The sequence below is a fragment of the Xenopus tropicalis genome, chromosome 3, assembly GCF_000004195.4.
Source record: "Xenopus tropicalis strain Nigerian chromosome 3, UCB_Xtro_10.0, whole genome shotgun sequence".
Lineage (NCBI taxonomy): Eukaryota > Metazoa > Chordata > Amphibia > Anura > Pipidae > Xenopus > Xenopus tropicalis.
This window is the reverse complement of record NC_030679.2, coordinates 148,943,210-148,958,538: the sequence shown is the minus strand read 5'-3', so window position 1 is coordinate 148,958,538 and position 15,329 is coordinate 148,943,210. Positions and strand designations below refer to the sequence as shown.

General features: G+C 39.2%; 1 protein-coding gene across 1 annotated transcript; it reads right to left on the bottom strand.

Annotated features, from left to right (window-relative positions):
• Positions 1-12,997: 12,997 nt before the first annotated feature.
• Positions 12,998-13,729, bottom strand: LOC108646258 (olfactory receptor 1E5-like; the record flags this gene model as incomplete). Its single annotated transcript, XM_031898326.1, has 1 exon — positions 12,998-13,729. A coding segment is annotated over one exon (732 nt), but the record flags the coding sequence as incomplete, so codon positions are not given.
• Positions 13,730-15,329: the final 1,600 nt, after the last annotated feature.

Below are 15,329 nucleotides of genomic sequence, written 5' to 3'. Positions count from 1 at the left end.
TTTATTTTTTGCATTTACACACTTACACACACTAACATACATTTATACCTACATACAGCACACAATTTAGCACTTTTTTGGGTTTTTTTCATTTTTCACACTCATATACACTTTTAAACACCCATAAACACACTTACACACTGTCACACTACTTTTACATATGTACACACGTGTATACACAAACTTTTTTTTTGTATTATTAATTTTTTTTCCATTTTACCAATCACTTTTAGTTTATTTTCCCTAAAAACTGTTTATTTTGACAGCATGACTATTGGATCAGATATTCTGACCACTAATTACACTGTCGTGTGACTTATTTTGTTGTTTCACTGATTTGCACAAGTTTTGTTGTTTTATTGCATTTTCATCCCTGTATAAGTGTTCCTGATCTGTTTTTAGCGTAGCTTTGCCAGGTGTAACTTTGGTGTAGAAAAATAGCTTTACCTATTTTGAATTCATCAGAATGTGTACTTTCCAAAAATTATATGGTTTTCTGGGGGTCTGTGTATAGTTAGGGGGGGTTACTGCACATAATACGCTCACAGGGGGCTCTGTGTGCAAAAGCTGAGCTGGCAGGCGAGAAATCCATATGCGCTATTTTCATTTTGGGGTCAGCACATACCACAGACTTTGGTATATCTATGCATATTGGGCATCAAACTGTTCAGTAGACCTTAGGTGTTCCTATTTGGGGTGATTTGTCTTTGTACGCAAGAAATTGTGTGAGATAAATGCGGCAAATTGCAACATTTTTAGGCGATTATCTGAAATATCATAAAAATAGGCAAACTTAGGAACGCTTTGCAGCTTGGTACTAGAGTAAAAGGAAATGTGTGCCCATTATAGATTTGGGGGAATGTGTACTTTCCAAAAATATTTGGCTTTCTGGGGTGAGCGTACTTTTTTGTAGCATTATCCCACATAAAGGATGTAAATGTGTTGATTTTCTGAAATGACAGTTCATATGGGGGTATGTTACCATTGGGGCCCCTACATGCCACATACTTAGGTAAATCTATACATATTGGGCACCAAACTGTTCAGTGGACCCCTGGCGTTCATATTTAGGGTGTTTTATCTTGGTACCTAATGCTATGTGGGAGATAAGATGCTGCAAAGTGGAAGCTTTGAGTGGATTTTTGGAAATGTCATCAAAATTGCTAACTTTAGAAAGGCTTTGTGGCTTGGTACTTTGGAGTAGAAAGACATGGGTACCCATTTTAGATTTGGAAGAATGTGTACTTTCCAAAAATATATGACTTTCTGGGGTGAGCGTACTTTTTACTAGCTTTATCCCACAAATAATGATGTAAATGTGTTGATTTTGCAGGAGCTGAAATAACAGAAATGACAGTACATATGGGGGTATGTTCACATTGGGGCCCCTACATGCCACATACTTAGCTAAACCTATACATATTTGGCATCAAACTGTTCAGTGGACCCCTGGCGTTCATATTTAGGGTGTTTTATTTGGTTACTTCATGACCTGTAGGAGATAAGATACTATAGACTGGAAGCTTTGAAGTGATTTTTTCAAAACTTCACAAATTTTGATAAAAACCTACAAATTTAGGAAAGCATTGTGACTTGATAGTTTGGAGTAGACAGACAATTGTGTCTACTCTGTATTCTCCAGAATCTGTTCTTTCCAGAAATGTGAATTTTTTTGGGATAAACCTTCTGTTAGTGAAATTTTTGGCCTTGAAATCTAAAGTATGCAGCTTTCTGGAGCAGTGCTTTGGAAATTTGGTAGTGTTCGGCTGGGAGATTTTGACCTATACAAGTGAGAAATCTCCATAAAACTATATATATTTGGTATTGGTGCATTCAGGAGACATGGGACTTTCCAAATCAGTTATATTTTTTTATATTTTATTTTATTTATTTATTTATTTTTTTTTATGTCTTGTTACAGAATTGGAATTACACCAAAATTCCACCAAATTTTCAAAGCTTAGTTTGTCTTGAAAAAAATGATATATTGTTTTCTTGGGTAAACTAAAAGTCCCCCCGAGGAAAGGCCCCTAAAATGAAACAGTGCAAAATGTTCAAAAACTGTCTGGCAGTAGAAGTTCCACTTTGGTCAAAAACGGCTGGCAATGAAAAGGTTAAAGCTGTCTGAAGGGTTTGGGGTTAGATTTCGGAGACATTTGTAGAGAAAGGAGATTGTTCTGACTGGTGTTTCCTGTCGGTTCCATATCAGTTCTATTTCTGTGAGGGCAGGTCTGGGCGTTTGCATTGGGGCAAGGCTATGGAGAAAATGGAGTACCTGATGGTATCTAAACCTGTCTAGGTCTGTTATGGTGTGGTTTGGTATCAGGTCTTCTATTGTTCTGATCTGTTGGGCTGTGTATAAGTAGTTTGTCCGGAGTGTAATTGTAGTTTCAGCCCTTTCAATTGTCCAGATCTAGTCTGGGGGGGGGGGATGTGTGGTTGCCAAAAACCGTAACTGTAACTATGAGGGGGAAATGTACTTTTTTTGTAAGTATTTTCTTAAGGAAACGTATAATGGGTATCTCATAATATCTCGTTATTGGCATTACAATTATTCTTTGATATATACACCCTTCTGTTGTACAACATTGCGGAATATGGTGGCTTTGTACTTAATAATAATTCAGTGACCATGGTAAACAGGGACCTTTCTCGTGGGGCAAATGTTGATCAGAATGTTGTGGCCTCCTAACGAACATAAATCAGCAACCACAGTAAGGATGAGATGTTTGTGTAGATCAGTCTCTTATCCTGTATCCCTGTGTATCAGAGTATGGATCCTCAGCAGGAGGTAAAAACCTGACAGAAAGACTATATAGAGACTGACTCAGTGTAAATGGACAGTCTCACTGAGAAAAGTATGGCAGCTCTCACTGTGATACATAAATGTAAGCAGATTAAACTAATTAATTATAATTACTAATCACATTATGTTTGACAATACACTAAAAGATAGAATTAGTCAATTTCCTTGTTTAAATGCTCTTTTATTGGATGATTATTTTAATGGCATTTTTCATATCTGCACTTTTCAAGCTGTAAATCATTGGGTTAATAAAAGGAGTCACTACAGTGTATAAAAGGGAAAGGAGTTTTCCAATTGTCTGTGACTGGTTTCTTGTGGGAACCACATAAATACCAATGAGAGTCCCATAAAATATGGAGACCACGGCCAAGTGGGAGCTGCAGGTGGAGAAGGCTTTCTGTCTCCCAATACTGGACACTATCTTTAGGATTTCATGGGCAATACAGATATAGGATCCAATGATGAGCATGAAGGGGAAAAGAACTGCAGGGACAGTTATTGACATTATCAATATCCGCGCCAAGGAGGTGTCTGAGCAGGAAAGTTCCAGGAGAGGAAAGAAATCACAGAAGAAATGGTTGATGGTATTTTGGTTGCAGAACTCTTGTGTAGCTGCAGCAATCACAACAACTGATGTAACACTAAGGGCAAGCAGCCATGACATGGCAATTAGTTTAACACAGACTCTGTGGCTCATTATAGAAGAATAACGCAGGGGATTGCAGATGGCCAGATATCTGTCATAGGACATCTCAGTTAGAAGGAAACACTGTAAAGCTTCAGTTATACCAAATAAATAAAGTTGTACAATACAGCCAATAAGGGGTATTTTAGCTCCTTCATTCATTACAGTACTGAGCAGGGTGGGCACAATAAACATTGAGTCCAGGAGATCAGAGAAGGAGAGTTGTTGGAGAAAGAAGAACATGGGAGACTGAAGACCTCGGCTGACTGTTACCAATGCTATGACAAGGGCATTCTCATATACGGTCAGTATGTGAATCAAAAGAATCAATGAAAAAATCAGAATTTTGAAATTGTTGAGATGCTGAAATCCCAAAAGGAAAATCTCAGTGACCCCTGAGTGATTATTCATTTGCATTGCCTGGGAGGGAAAAAGTAAAATTCAATTAAGTCCTACTATTTACCAGTAAGAATTCCAGCTAATGGTAATGAGAATGCTTTGCTTGGAATTATGAAATTCTGGAACTCATCAAACCTTTGCAATTCCTCACTGTATTAGTGGTCACCATTTTAATAGTTCTATTAATTAAATTCAGTGAATTGTCTTAGTATTAGTCTTGGGAAAAAAAAAGTTCAACCCTTCCAAGTGAATTCAGAACATACATAAACCTAAACTGACCAGTAAATTTGACTTATTACAACAGATATGTCTGAAAGAGATACAATAGGAGATAAACTGATACGTGTGGGTCAGATTATGGGAAGGGTTATGGAGACAGAAACACGGTTTATTGAACAATAAAAGTGCAATACGAACTCTATAGAACACACCATAGTTATACAAATGCAGAAGATCCAGTTTGATAGGAGATTGGTCGAGGTACACGTTGAAGGAACCAAAGAAGTCATCCCTTCCCAGATGCCCATGGAACAAGATCTGGGGGGTATTAGAACTTTCAGTGTAAATATCAGAGCAAACTCAGGTTTGTAAGATCATACGGAGCCCAAAACATTAGCCCAGGAAGGTGCCTTCTAAGATCCCACCATTAAACCCGGAGTTAATCCAAGTGAGAGGAACCTGAGAAAAGTGGGAAGTGGGATCAGTGAGTAGCCGGCAAGAAGGAACAAATGAGTAGGAATTAGCAGCCTGGGTGGAGAGGGAACAATGTGGGGAAGGAATGTAGAACATTAGAGCTGTTTTTTGTTGAACAGGATTTTATTCAGTGACATTTTGTTCCTACTTAAACAATGCAACTTGCTGTGTGTCTGTAGCACATTGCTGAAATCAGCCAATTAGAGCAGAAAAAAATCTGTCAGTAAATCACATGAATGTGTTGGTTGTAACTGGAGAAATAAACAGTCACATAAGCAGCTGTTAGAGAAAATACACTGACTTACCCACTGCAGTTGGTGCATATTTACAATAGTGGCAATTCCTCTTTAAATAGCTGAGGATGTGCTGAATATGGAAGGGAAGTGCCCATTAGAAGCCGCAATATGTTGGAATCACAAGAAAAAAGAAGCATCAAACAAACCTGCTCTACATTGTAACAGCCGTTCCTGCAAGCCCAGCCCCAGGCATTTCTTCCTATGAAACATCTCCCAGAGAAATAGGATCTGCCAATAATGTACTGACCTGATTTGCTCCTATCAGAATGGCAGCGGCTACTGACCGGGAAGTGTTAAACTTGTCTCCTTTTATTCACTTACCCAGTCACTAAGTCTATGGGAAATCTGCTGGGACCTACTGAGCTTGGGATAATAAGCTCCATAGAGTAAAGCCAATGTCAAAATTAATGAAAATAAACCTTTCTATAACTTTATTATACATATAATGCTAAATCACCAAACCAAATATAACATCCCATACTGAGTGGGTTATTTCTTACCTACAGTTTTTAAATAAATATTTTACACTAGTAAAATACTTTTTTCAGTTGGTTCCTAGTTTATTACTTTTTTGAGTATATTTTATTTGAAATTGAATTTTCCGTCCTAATCATATGAGCTCTGTATATCTTTCTTAACTTGGAATATTTGAAAAATTATTATTTTTTTTTAATTTTAATTTCTATTGATATTTGTAGCATAACAGACCATGACAGCACACTCATATTATGTTCATATTTTAAATCAAATTATGCAAAGTCTATGCAAGTATTACTCTCTCATTTTAGGGGCATTTACTGGGGGGGGGTTAAGTTTAGGTAGGCAAACTATATATTGTTTTTTTCAGGAGAACCTGAGCTTTCCAAATCTGCCTGAGTGTATTTCCACTTCTGGAACAAGATTTAGAGCTTGAAATACAAAAAAAAAAAAGAAAAAAATGCTATTTTTCATGATATAGAGATTTATACCAGAAACATATTTTATGGACAAAAATTTAACTGATTTAGAAAGCCTCTTGTCTCCCGAACGTGCCAATACCTGATATGTATAGTTTTATGGAGATTTCTGACTTCTATAGATCAAAAACTCCCAGCAGTAAATTAACAAATTTTCAAAGCATTATAGCAGAATACGGCATACTTTAGATTCCAAAGCCAAAAATCCTGGAATTTTACCCCAGGAAACCATATATTTTGAAAAGTACACATTCTGCCGAATCCAAAATGGGTAACCATGTCTTTCAACTCCTAAGTACCAACCAGAAATGCTTTCCTGAATTTAGTAGTTTCTATAAATAATTACGAAAATTAAAAAAAATCGCCTCAAATCTTCCACTTTGTGCCCTGGGTACCCCTGGAACTATAGCAGGGTGACTGTTACCCCAATGTTTCTATATATCTGTAACCTTGTTATGGGCTAAGGGGGCCCAGCCTGAAGGCCAGTTAGGGGGGATTTAGGGTGATTGTTTATTTGTGCCCTGGGTACCCCTGGAACTATAGCGGGGTGACTGTTACCCTAATGTTTCTATATATCTGTAACCTTGTTATGGGCTAAGGGGGCCCAGCCTGAAGGCCAGTTAGGGGGGGTTTGGGGTGAGTGTGTATTTGTGCCCTGGGTACCCCTGGAACTATAGCGGGGTGACTGTTACCCCAATGTTTCTATATATCTGTAACCCTATTATGGGCTAAGGGGGCCCAGCCTGAAGGCCAGTTAGGGGGAGATTTGGGGTGAGTACTTATTTGTGCCCTGGGTACTCCTGAAACTATAGCAGGGTGACTGTTACCCTAAGACACTGATCCCCAACCAGTAGCTTGGGGGCAACATGTTGCTCACCAGCCACTTGGATGTTGCTCTCAGTGCCCCCAAACCAGGTAGTTTTTTTTTAATTCCTGACTTGGGGGCAAGTTTTGGTTGAATAAAAACAAGATGTAGTACCAAATAAAGCCCCTGTAAGCTGATAGGGTGCATAGAGGCCCCTAATAGCCAATCACAGCCCTTATTTGGCTCCTCTATGAACTTTTATGGTGCTTGTGTTGCTCCCCAAGTCTTTTTACATTTCACTGTGGCTCACGAGTAAGAAAGGCTGGGTACCTTTGCCCTAAGACATGCACTTGATACCGTTCCCCACAAACGACTGCTTTCTAAGCTAAGGTCTATTGGTCTTAGTGAAGCCGTTTGCACATGGATAGAAAACTGGCTACAGGATCGGGTACAGAGGGTGGTTGTTAATGGTACATTCTCTACTTGGAATAAGGTCCTCAGTGGGGTCCCTCAGGGTTCTGTACTGGGTCCACTTTTGTTTAATTTGTTCATAAATGACTTAGGGGAGGGTATTATGAGTAATGTATCAGTGTTTGCAGATGACACAAAACTCTGCAGACCAGTCAATTCTATCCAGGATGTGTCATCCCTGCAGCAGGATCTTGACCAACTGGCAATCTGGGCAGCTAAGTGGCAGATGAGATTTAATGTGGATAAATGTAAGGTCATGCACCTGGGATGTAAAAATATGCAAGCCCCATATACCCTTAATGGGACTGCACTAGGCAAATCCATAATGGAGAAGGACCTTGGAGTCCTTGTAGATAATAAACTTGGCTGTAGCAAGCAATGCCAGGCAGCAGCTGCAAGGGCAAACAAGGTTTTGAGCTGTATTAAAAGGGGTATAGATTCACGGGAGGAGGGGGTTATTCTTCCCCTTTACAGAGCGCTGGTAAGGCCCCATCTAGAATATGCTGTTCAGTTTTGGTCTCCAGTGCTCAAACGGGACATTACTGAGTTAGAGAGGGTCCAGAGAAGGGCAACTAAGCTGGTAAAGGGTATGGAAAGTTTCAGTTATGAAGAAAGACTGGCCAAGTTGGGTCTGTTTACACTGGAGAAGAGGCGCTTAAGAGGTGACATGATAACTATGTATAAATATATAAAGGGATCATATAATAACCTTTCTAATGTTTTATTTACCAGTAGGTCCTTCCAACGGACACGAGGGCACCCACTCCGTTTAGAAGAAGGGAGGTTCCATTTAAACATTCGGAAAGGATTTTTTACAGTGAGAGCTGTGAGGTTCTGGAATTCCCTCCCCGAATCAGTCGTGCTGGCTGATACATTATATAACTTTAAGAAGGGGCTGGATGGATTCTTAGCAAGTGAGGGAATACAGGGTTATGGGAGATAGCTCTTAGTACTAGTTGATCCAGGGACTGGTCCGATTGCCATCTTGGAGTCAGGAAGGAATTTTTTCCCCTCTGTGGCAAATTAGAGAGGCTTCAGATGGGGTTTTTTGCCTTCCTCTGGATCAACTAGTAGTTAGGCAGGTTATATATAGGCATTATGGTTGAACTTGATGGGCGTATGTCTTTTTTCAACCCAACTTACTATGTTACTATGTTACTATGTTACTTTCATATAATATTCTATTACTTCCCTGTTGATGTCATTATTTTGCCGCCAGAGGAATCTGAGGAAATTTCTGTGGTCCTCTCATTTGATAAAACAATGATACATCTGCTGTATATCAGCCGTGATTGCAATTGGCTAATTTCTGAACTTCATGAGCACTCCTACAAGGTTGTTAGTTAGGTTGGGACCAGTGAGAAGAACATCATTGAGAGATATACTTTGATACTTTGCACTTGAGGGCATGGTCTGAAGTGAGTAGTGCGTCCGCTTCTCAATACATGAGTTTTAAAGCAGTCTACTTCAGATGGCCTGCATATTTCGTCAAGGCACACCCACTATTACCCAGCCTAAGGCAAGTTTTTGTGCATAGGGAGTATCATGAGGACCATAGCATTGCTGATGTACCTTATGGACCCTAATAATGTCTCTGCCCAACAAGAGCAGGATTTCAGCATCTTTGTCAATGGCAGGAATTTAGTTGGCCAGGTGCCTTAAGTGTGAGTGGTAGTATGCAGCTTCCAGTGAGGGAATCTCCTCCCTGTTATTAAGGATTTCATCACATTCAATTAACGTAGGTAAAGGTAGTTGAATGTTACTTTCAATTGAAAAAACAACATACCCGTAAGCCCTTTATCTCAGAGTCTCTATGCGACTGGCACAGGTATTGAGGGTATATGGTGATGCATCTCCTCTGACATCTTAAAAATCTCAAACAACCGTGGTCTTGCAAGAGATCTGTTGCTTTGGCCATCAAGGATGGCCTTCTCTGGTTGTCCTTCAGGATATACCTGTACTAGGCATACCTTGGCACAGCATTTGGCACTGCAACCTTCCCCACAGTCTTCAGCGCATGAAGTTCAAATCTTTGTTTAAGCTGGAACATACCCTTGTTCCTCCCCGCCATGATTTGAAGCAGGGGTTGGAGGCTTCAGATTATCAGGAGGAGGAGTTGGATGCATTGCATTGTCTACCCAGGTAGACTGGTATATCTATGCATATTGGGCATCAAACTGTTCAGAAGACCTTAGGTGTTCCTATTTGGGGTGATTTGCCTTTGTACGCAAGAAATTGTGTGAGAAAAAAGCAGCAAATTGCAACATTTTTTGAAATGTCATAAAAAACTCTAACTTTAGGAAAGCTTTCCTGCTTGGTACTTTGGAGTAGAAAGACATGGGTACCCATTTTAGATTTGTCAGAATGTTTACTTTTCAAAAATATATGGCTTTCTGGGGTGAGTGTACTTTGTTGTAGCTTTATCCCACATAAAATGATGTAAATGTGTTGATTTTGCAGGAGCTGAAATGACAGAAATCATAGATCATATGGGGGTATTGGGGCCCCTGCATGCCGCATACTTAGCTAAACCTATACATATTGGGCATCAAACTATTCAGGGGACCCCTGGAGTTCAAGTTTAGGGTGTTTTATCTGGTTACTTTATGACCTGTAGTAGATAAGATACTATAGACTGGAAGCTTTAAAGAGAATTTTCAAAAAATCACAAATTTTGATAAAAACCAGTAACTTTAGGAAAGCATTGCGACTTGGTAGTTTGGAGTAGACAGACAGTTCTACCTATTCTGTATTTCCCAGAATCTGTTCTTTCCAAAAATGTATAATTTCTGGGATAAACCTTCTGTTAGTGGAATTTTTGGCCTTGAAATCTAAAGTATGCAGCTTTCTGGCGCAGTGCTTTGGGAATTTGGTAATGTACTGCTGGGAGTTTTTGACCTATACAAGTGAGAAATCTCCATAAACCTATATATATTTGGTATTGGCACATTCAGAAGACATGGGACTTTCCAAATCAGTTGTATTTTCGTGCATAAAATAATTTTTGTTTCTGGTATATAGTTGTTTATATTATGAAAAACATGACTTTTTTTTAAGACATTCAGAAGCCTATATCTTATTACACAATCGGAATTACACAAAATTCTACTACATTTTGAAAGCTTAGGTTGTCCTGAAAAAAACGATATATTGTTTTCCTGGGTAAACTAAAGGTCCCCCCAAGGAAAGGCCCCTAAAGTTCAACAGTGCAAAATGTTCAAAAACTGTCTGGCAATACAAGTTCTGCATTGACCAAAACGGCTGGCAGTAAAAGGCTTAAGAAGCACAAGAATTAAATAAAAACACTATTTTTTTTAAACACAAATTTAAAAAATAATAAATAACCCTCTAAGTTGGTGATTCCTTCCACCCTCTGTCTTCCTTCCGCCATATTGTTCTCGAAAGCCCCACTGCTGAGTGCTTAGTGCTGAGTGCATTATCCCTTTGTGATTCACTAGTATCAGTGTCCCACTTAGATTGTAAGTTCTACTGGGCAGGGACCTCTTTTCTCTCATCTCCATGGCACCTGGAAGGAGGTGAGTAGGAACCTTGATGCTGGAATGGCAGTTGATGTCATCTACTTGGACTTTGCTAAAGCGTTTGATACAGTACCTCACAGAAGGTTAATGATCAAATTAAGGAATATTGGCCTAGAACATAATATTTGTAATTGGATAGAGAACTGGCTGAAGGATAGAGTACAAAGAGTGGTTGTAAATGGAACATTTTCTAATTGGACCAGTGTGGTTAGTGGAGTACCGCAGGGGTCAGTCCTTGGGCCTTTGCTGTTTAACTTGTTTATTAATGACCTGGAGGTGGGCATAGACAGTACTGTTTCTATTTTTGCTGATGACACTAAATTGTGCAAAACTATAAGTTCCATGCAGGATGTGCCGCTTTGCAGAGCGATTTGACAAAATTAGATAACTGGGTAGCAAACTGGAAAATGAGGTTCAATGTTGATAAGTGCAAAGTTATGCACTTTGGTAGAAATAATATAAACGCAAACTATCTACTGAATGGTAGTGTGTTGGGGGATCCTTAATGGAGAAGGATCTAGGGGTTTTTGTTGATAACAAGTTGTCTAATGCCAGGCAGTGTCATTCTGTGGCTACTAAAGCAAATAAAGTGCTGTCTTGTATAAAAAAGGGCATTGACTCAAGGGATGAGAACATAATTTTGCCCCTTTATAGGTCTCTGGTAAGGCCTCACCTTGAGTATGCAGTGCAGTTTTGGGCTCCAGTCCTTAAGAAGGATATTAATGAGCTGGAGAGAGTGCAGAGACGTGCAACTAAACTGGTAAAGGGGATGGAAGATTTAAACTATGAGGTGAGACTGTCGAGGTTGGGGTTGTTTTCTCTGGAAAAGAGGCGCTTGCGAGGGGACATGATTACTCTGTACAAGTACATTAGAGGGGATTATAGGCAGTTGGGGGATGTTCTTTTTTCCCATAAAAACAATCAACGCACCAGAGGTCACCCCTTTAGATTAGAGGAAAGGAGCTTCCATTTGAAGCAGCGTAGGTGGTTTTTCATGGTGAGGGCAGTGAGGGGGTTGTGGAATGCCCTTCCTAGTGATGTGGTAATGGCAGATTCTGTTAATGCCTTTAAGAGGGGCCTGGATGAGTTCTTGATCAATCAGAATATCCAAGGCTATTGTGATACTAATATCTACAGTTAGTACTAGTGGTTGTATTTATAGTTTATGTATGTGAGTGTATAGATTGGTAGGTGTGGGTTAGGTGTGCTGGGTTTACTTGGATGGGTTGAACTTGATGGACACAGGTCTTTTTTCAACCCTATGTAACTATGTAACTATGTAACTTTATGTAATAAAAGGCACTATGTTTGCCCAGTAGTAGTAGTAACCCGTAGCAACCAATCAGATGACCAGTAAAGTCTATTTGCTGATTGGTTGCTATGGGTTACTGCTCCTGGGCAAACTTAGTGCCTTACATCACATAACCCCAATAGTTCTTAATCTTTAATGTAACTATACTTCACATGTGTTTTTATTTATCATTTCAATGACTCCTGTTTGTTCTATTATATACTATTCTGCTGTACAGTGCTACGTGCATAAGTAATGTTATATAAAGGAAAACATACACATACACATACACATACATATACAAGTTGCTATGCTGATTGTTCCATGTTTGACCATCATAATGCCTTTCTTGAGTCAAAAGAGAGGCCTCTTCCCTTCCATCAATGTTTTTAATGAACTGCCCTCCCATGATTTGATATTAGGACCAAGGACGAGATCATTTTTTAATTGTTGATTTTATCACAGGACTATAGTTTCATTTGTTGTTTATTTGCTTATTTTTGTTAGTATAAAGTAATTTCAGTAGGCTGAACAGCCATGTAATAATAGTTTCACAAATAAAATTATAACAGTGCGGGGGAAATTTACTTTTTTGTTAGTATTTTCATAAGAAAAAATATAACAGGGATTGGCATCAACATTATTCTTTGATATATACACCCTTCTGTTGTACAACACTATGGAATATGGTGGCTTTGTACTTGTTATAATAATTCAGTAACCATGGTACCCAGGGACCTTTATCCTGGGGCAAATGTTGATCAGAATGTTGTGGCCTCCTAACGAACATAAATCAGCAACCACAGTAAGGATGAGATGTTTGTGTAGATCAGTAACTTACCCTGTATCCCTGTGTATCAGAGTATGGATCCTGAACAGAGAGACCGTCTAGAGACTGACTCAATGTAAATGGACAGTCTCATAGAGAATAGTATGGCAGCTCTCACTGTGATACATAAATGTAAGCAGATTAAACTAATTATAATTATTAATGTCATTATGTTTGACAATTTACTAAAAGATAGAATTAGTCAAAATCCTTGTTTTAATGCTCTTTTATTGGATGATATTTTTGAGGGCATTTTTCATGTCTGCACTTTTCAAGCTGTAAATCATTGGGTTAATAAAAGGAGTCACTACAGTGTATAAAAGGGAAAGGAGTTTGCTAATGGTCTGTGACTGGTTTCTTGTGGGAACCACATAAATACCAATGAGAGTCCCATAAAATATGGAGACCACGGCCAAGTGGGAGCTGCAGGTGGAGAAGGCTTTCTGTCTCCCAATACTGGACACTATCTTTAGGATTTCATGGGCAATACAGATATAGGATCCAATGATGAGCATGAAGGGGGAAAGAATTACAGGGGTAGATACTGTGATTGCCAATATCTGTGCCCAGGAGGTGTCTGAGCAGGAAAGTTCCAGGAGAGGAAAGTAATCACAGAAGAAATGGTTGATGGTATTTTGGTTGCAGAACTCTTGTGTAGCTGCAGCAATTACAGTAACTGATGTAACACTAAGGGCAAGAAGCCATGACATGGCAATTAGTTTAACACAGACTCTGTGGCTCATTAGTGAAGAATAACGCAGGGGATTGCAGATGGCCAGATATCTGTCATAGGACATCACACATAGAAGGAAAAACTGTAACGTTTCAGTGACAGCAAAGAAATAAAGTTGTACAATACAGCCAATAAGGGGTATTTTAGCTCCTTCATTTATTACAGTTCTGAGCAGGGTGGGCACAATAACCACAGACTGCAGGAGATCAGAGAAGGAGAGTTGTTGGAGAAAGAAGAACATGGGAGACTGAAGACCTCGGCTGACTGTTACCAATGCTATGACAAGGGCATTCTCATGTACGGTCAGTATGTGAATCAGAAGAATCAATGAAAAAATCAGAATTTTTAAATTGTTGAGATGCTGAAATCCCAAAAGGAAAATCTCAGTGACCCCTGAGTGATTATTCATTTTCTTTGCCCGGAGGGAAAAAATAGAATTCAATTAAGTCCTACTATTTACCAGTCAGAATTCCAGCGAATGGTAATGAGAATGCTTTGCTTGGAATTATAAATTTTACAAACTTTTTCCTCACCCTCACCCTTCCTCAACCCTTCCAAGTGAACCCGGAACACACATAATTCTAAACTGACCAGTAGATTTGACTTATTACAACAGATATGTCTGAAAGAGATACAATAGGAGATAAACTGATACGTGTGGGTCAGATTATGGGAAGAGTTATGGAGACAGAAACACAGTTTATTGAACAATAAAAGTGCAATACAAACTCTATAGAACACACCATAGTTATACAAATGCAGAAGATCCAGTCTGATAGGAGGGCAGATTGGTTGAGGTACACGTTGAAGGGACCAGAGAAGTCACCCCTTCCCAGATGGCCATGGCAGTAAAACTGGGGGGTATTAGAGCTTTCAGTGTAAATATCAGAGCAAACTCAGGTTTGTAAGATCATACAGAGCCCAAAACATTAGCCCAGGAAGGTGTCTTCTAAGATCCAACCATTAAACCAGGAGTTAATCCAAGTGAGAGGAACCTGAGAAGAGTGGGAAGTGGGGTCAGTAAGTAGGGGCAAGGAGGAACAAATGAGTAGAAATTAGCAGCCTGGGGGGGCAGAGGGAACAATGTGGGGCAGGAATGTAGAACATTAGAGCTGTTTTTGTCGAACAGGGTTTTAGTCTGTGAAATTTTGTCCCTACTCAAACAACTCAACCATGTTGTGTGTCAGTAGCACATTGCTGAAATCAGCCAATTAAAAAAAAATCTGTCAGTAAATCAGTAAATGTGTTGGTTGCAGCAGGAGAAATAAACAGTTACATAAACAGCTGTTAGAGAAAATACACTGACTTATTAAATACCCACTGCAGTTGGTGCATATTTATAATAGTGAAAATTCCTCTTTAAATAGCTGAGGATGTGCTGAATATGGAAGGGAAGGGCACATTAGAAGCAGCAATATGTTGTAATCTAAAGAAAAACGAAGAATCAAACAAACCTGCTCTACATTGTAACAGACATTCCTGCAAGTCCAGCCCCAGGCATTTCTTCCTATGAAACATCTCCCATAAAAAAGAATAATCTGCCAGTAATGTACTGACTGTACTTGCTCCTATCAGAATGGCAGCGGCTACTGACCGGGAAGTGTTAAACTTGTCTCCTTTTATTTACTAGATGCACCAGCTTACCCAGTCACTAAGTCTATGGGAAATCTGCTGGGACCTACTGAGGTTGGGATAATAAGCTCCATAGAGTAAAGCCAATGTCAAAATTAATGACAATAAACATTTATTAAACATATAATGCTAAATCACCAAACCAAACATCCTGAGTGGGTTATTTCTTACCTATAGTTTTTAAACAAAAATTT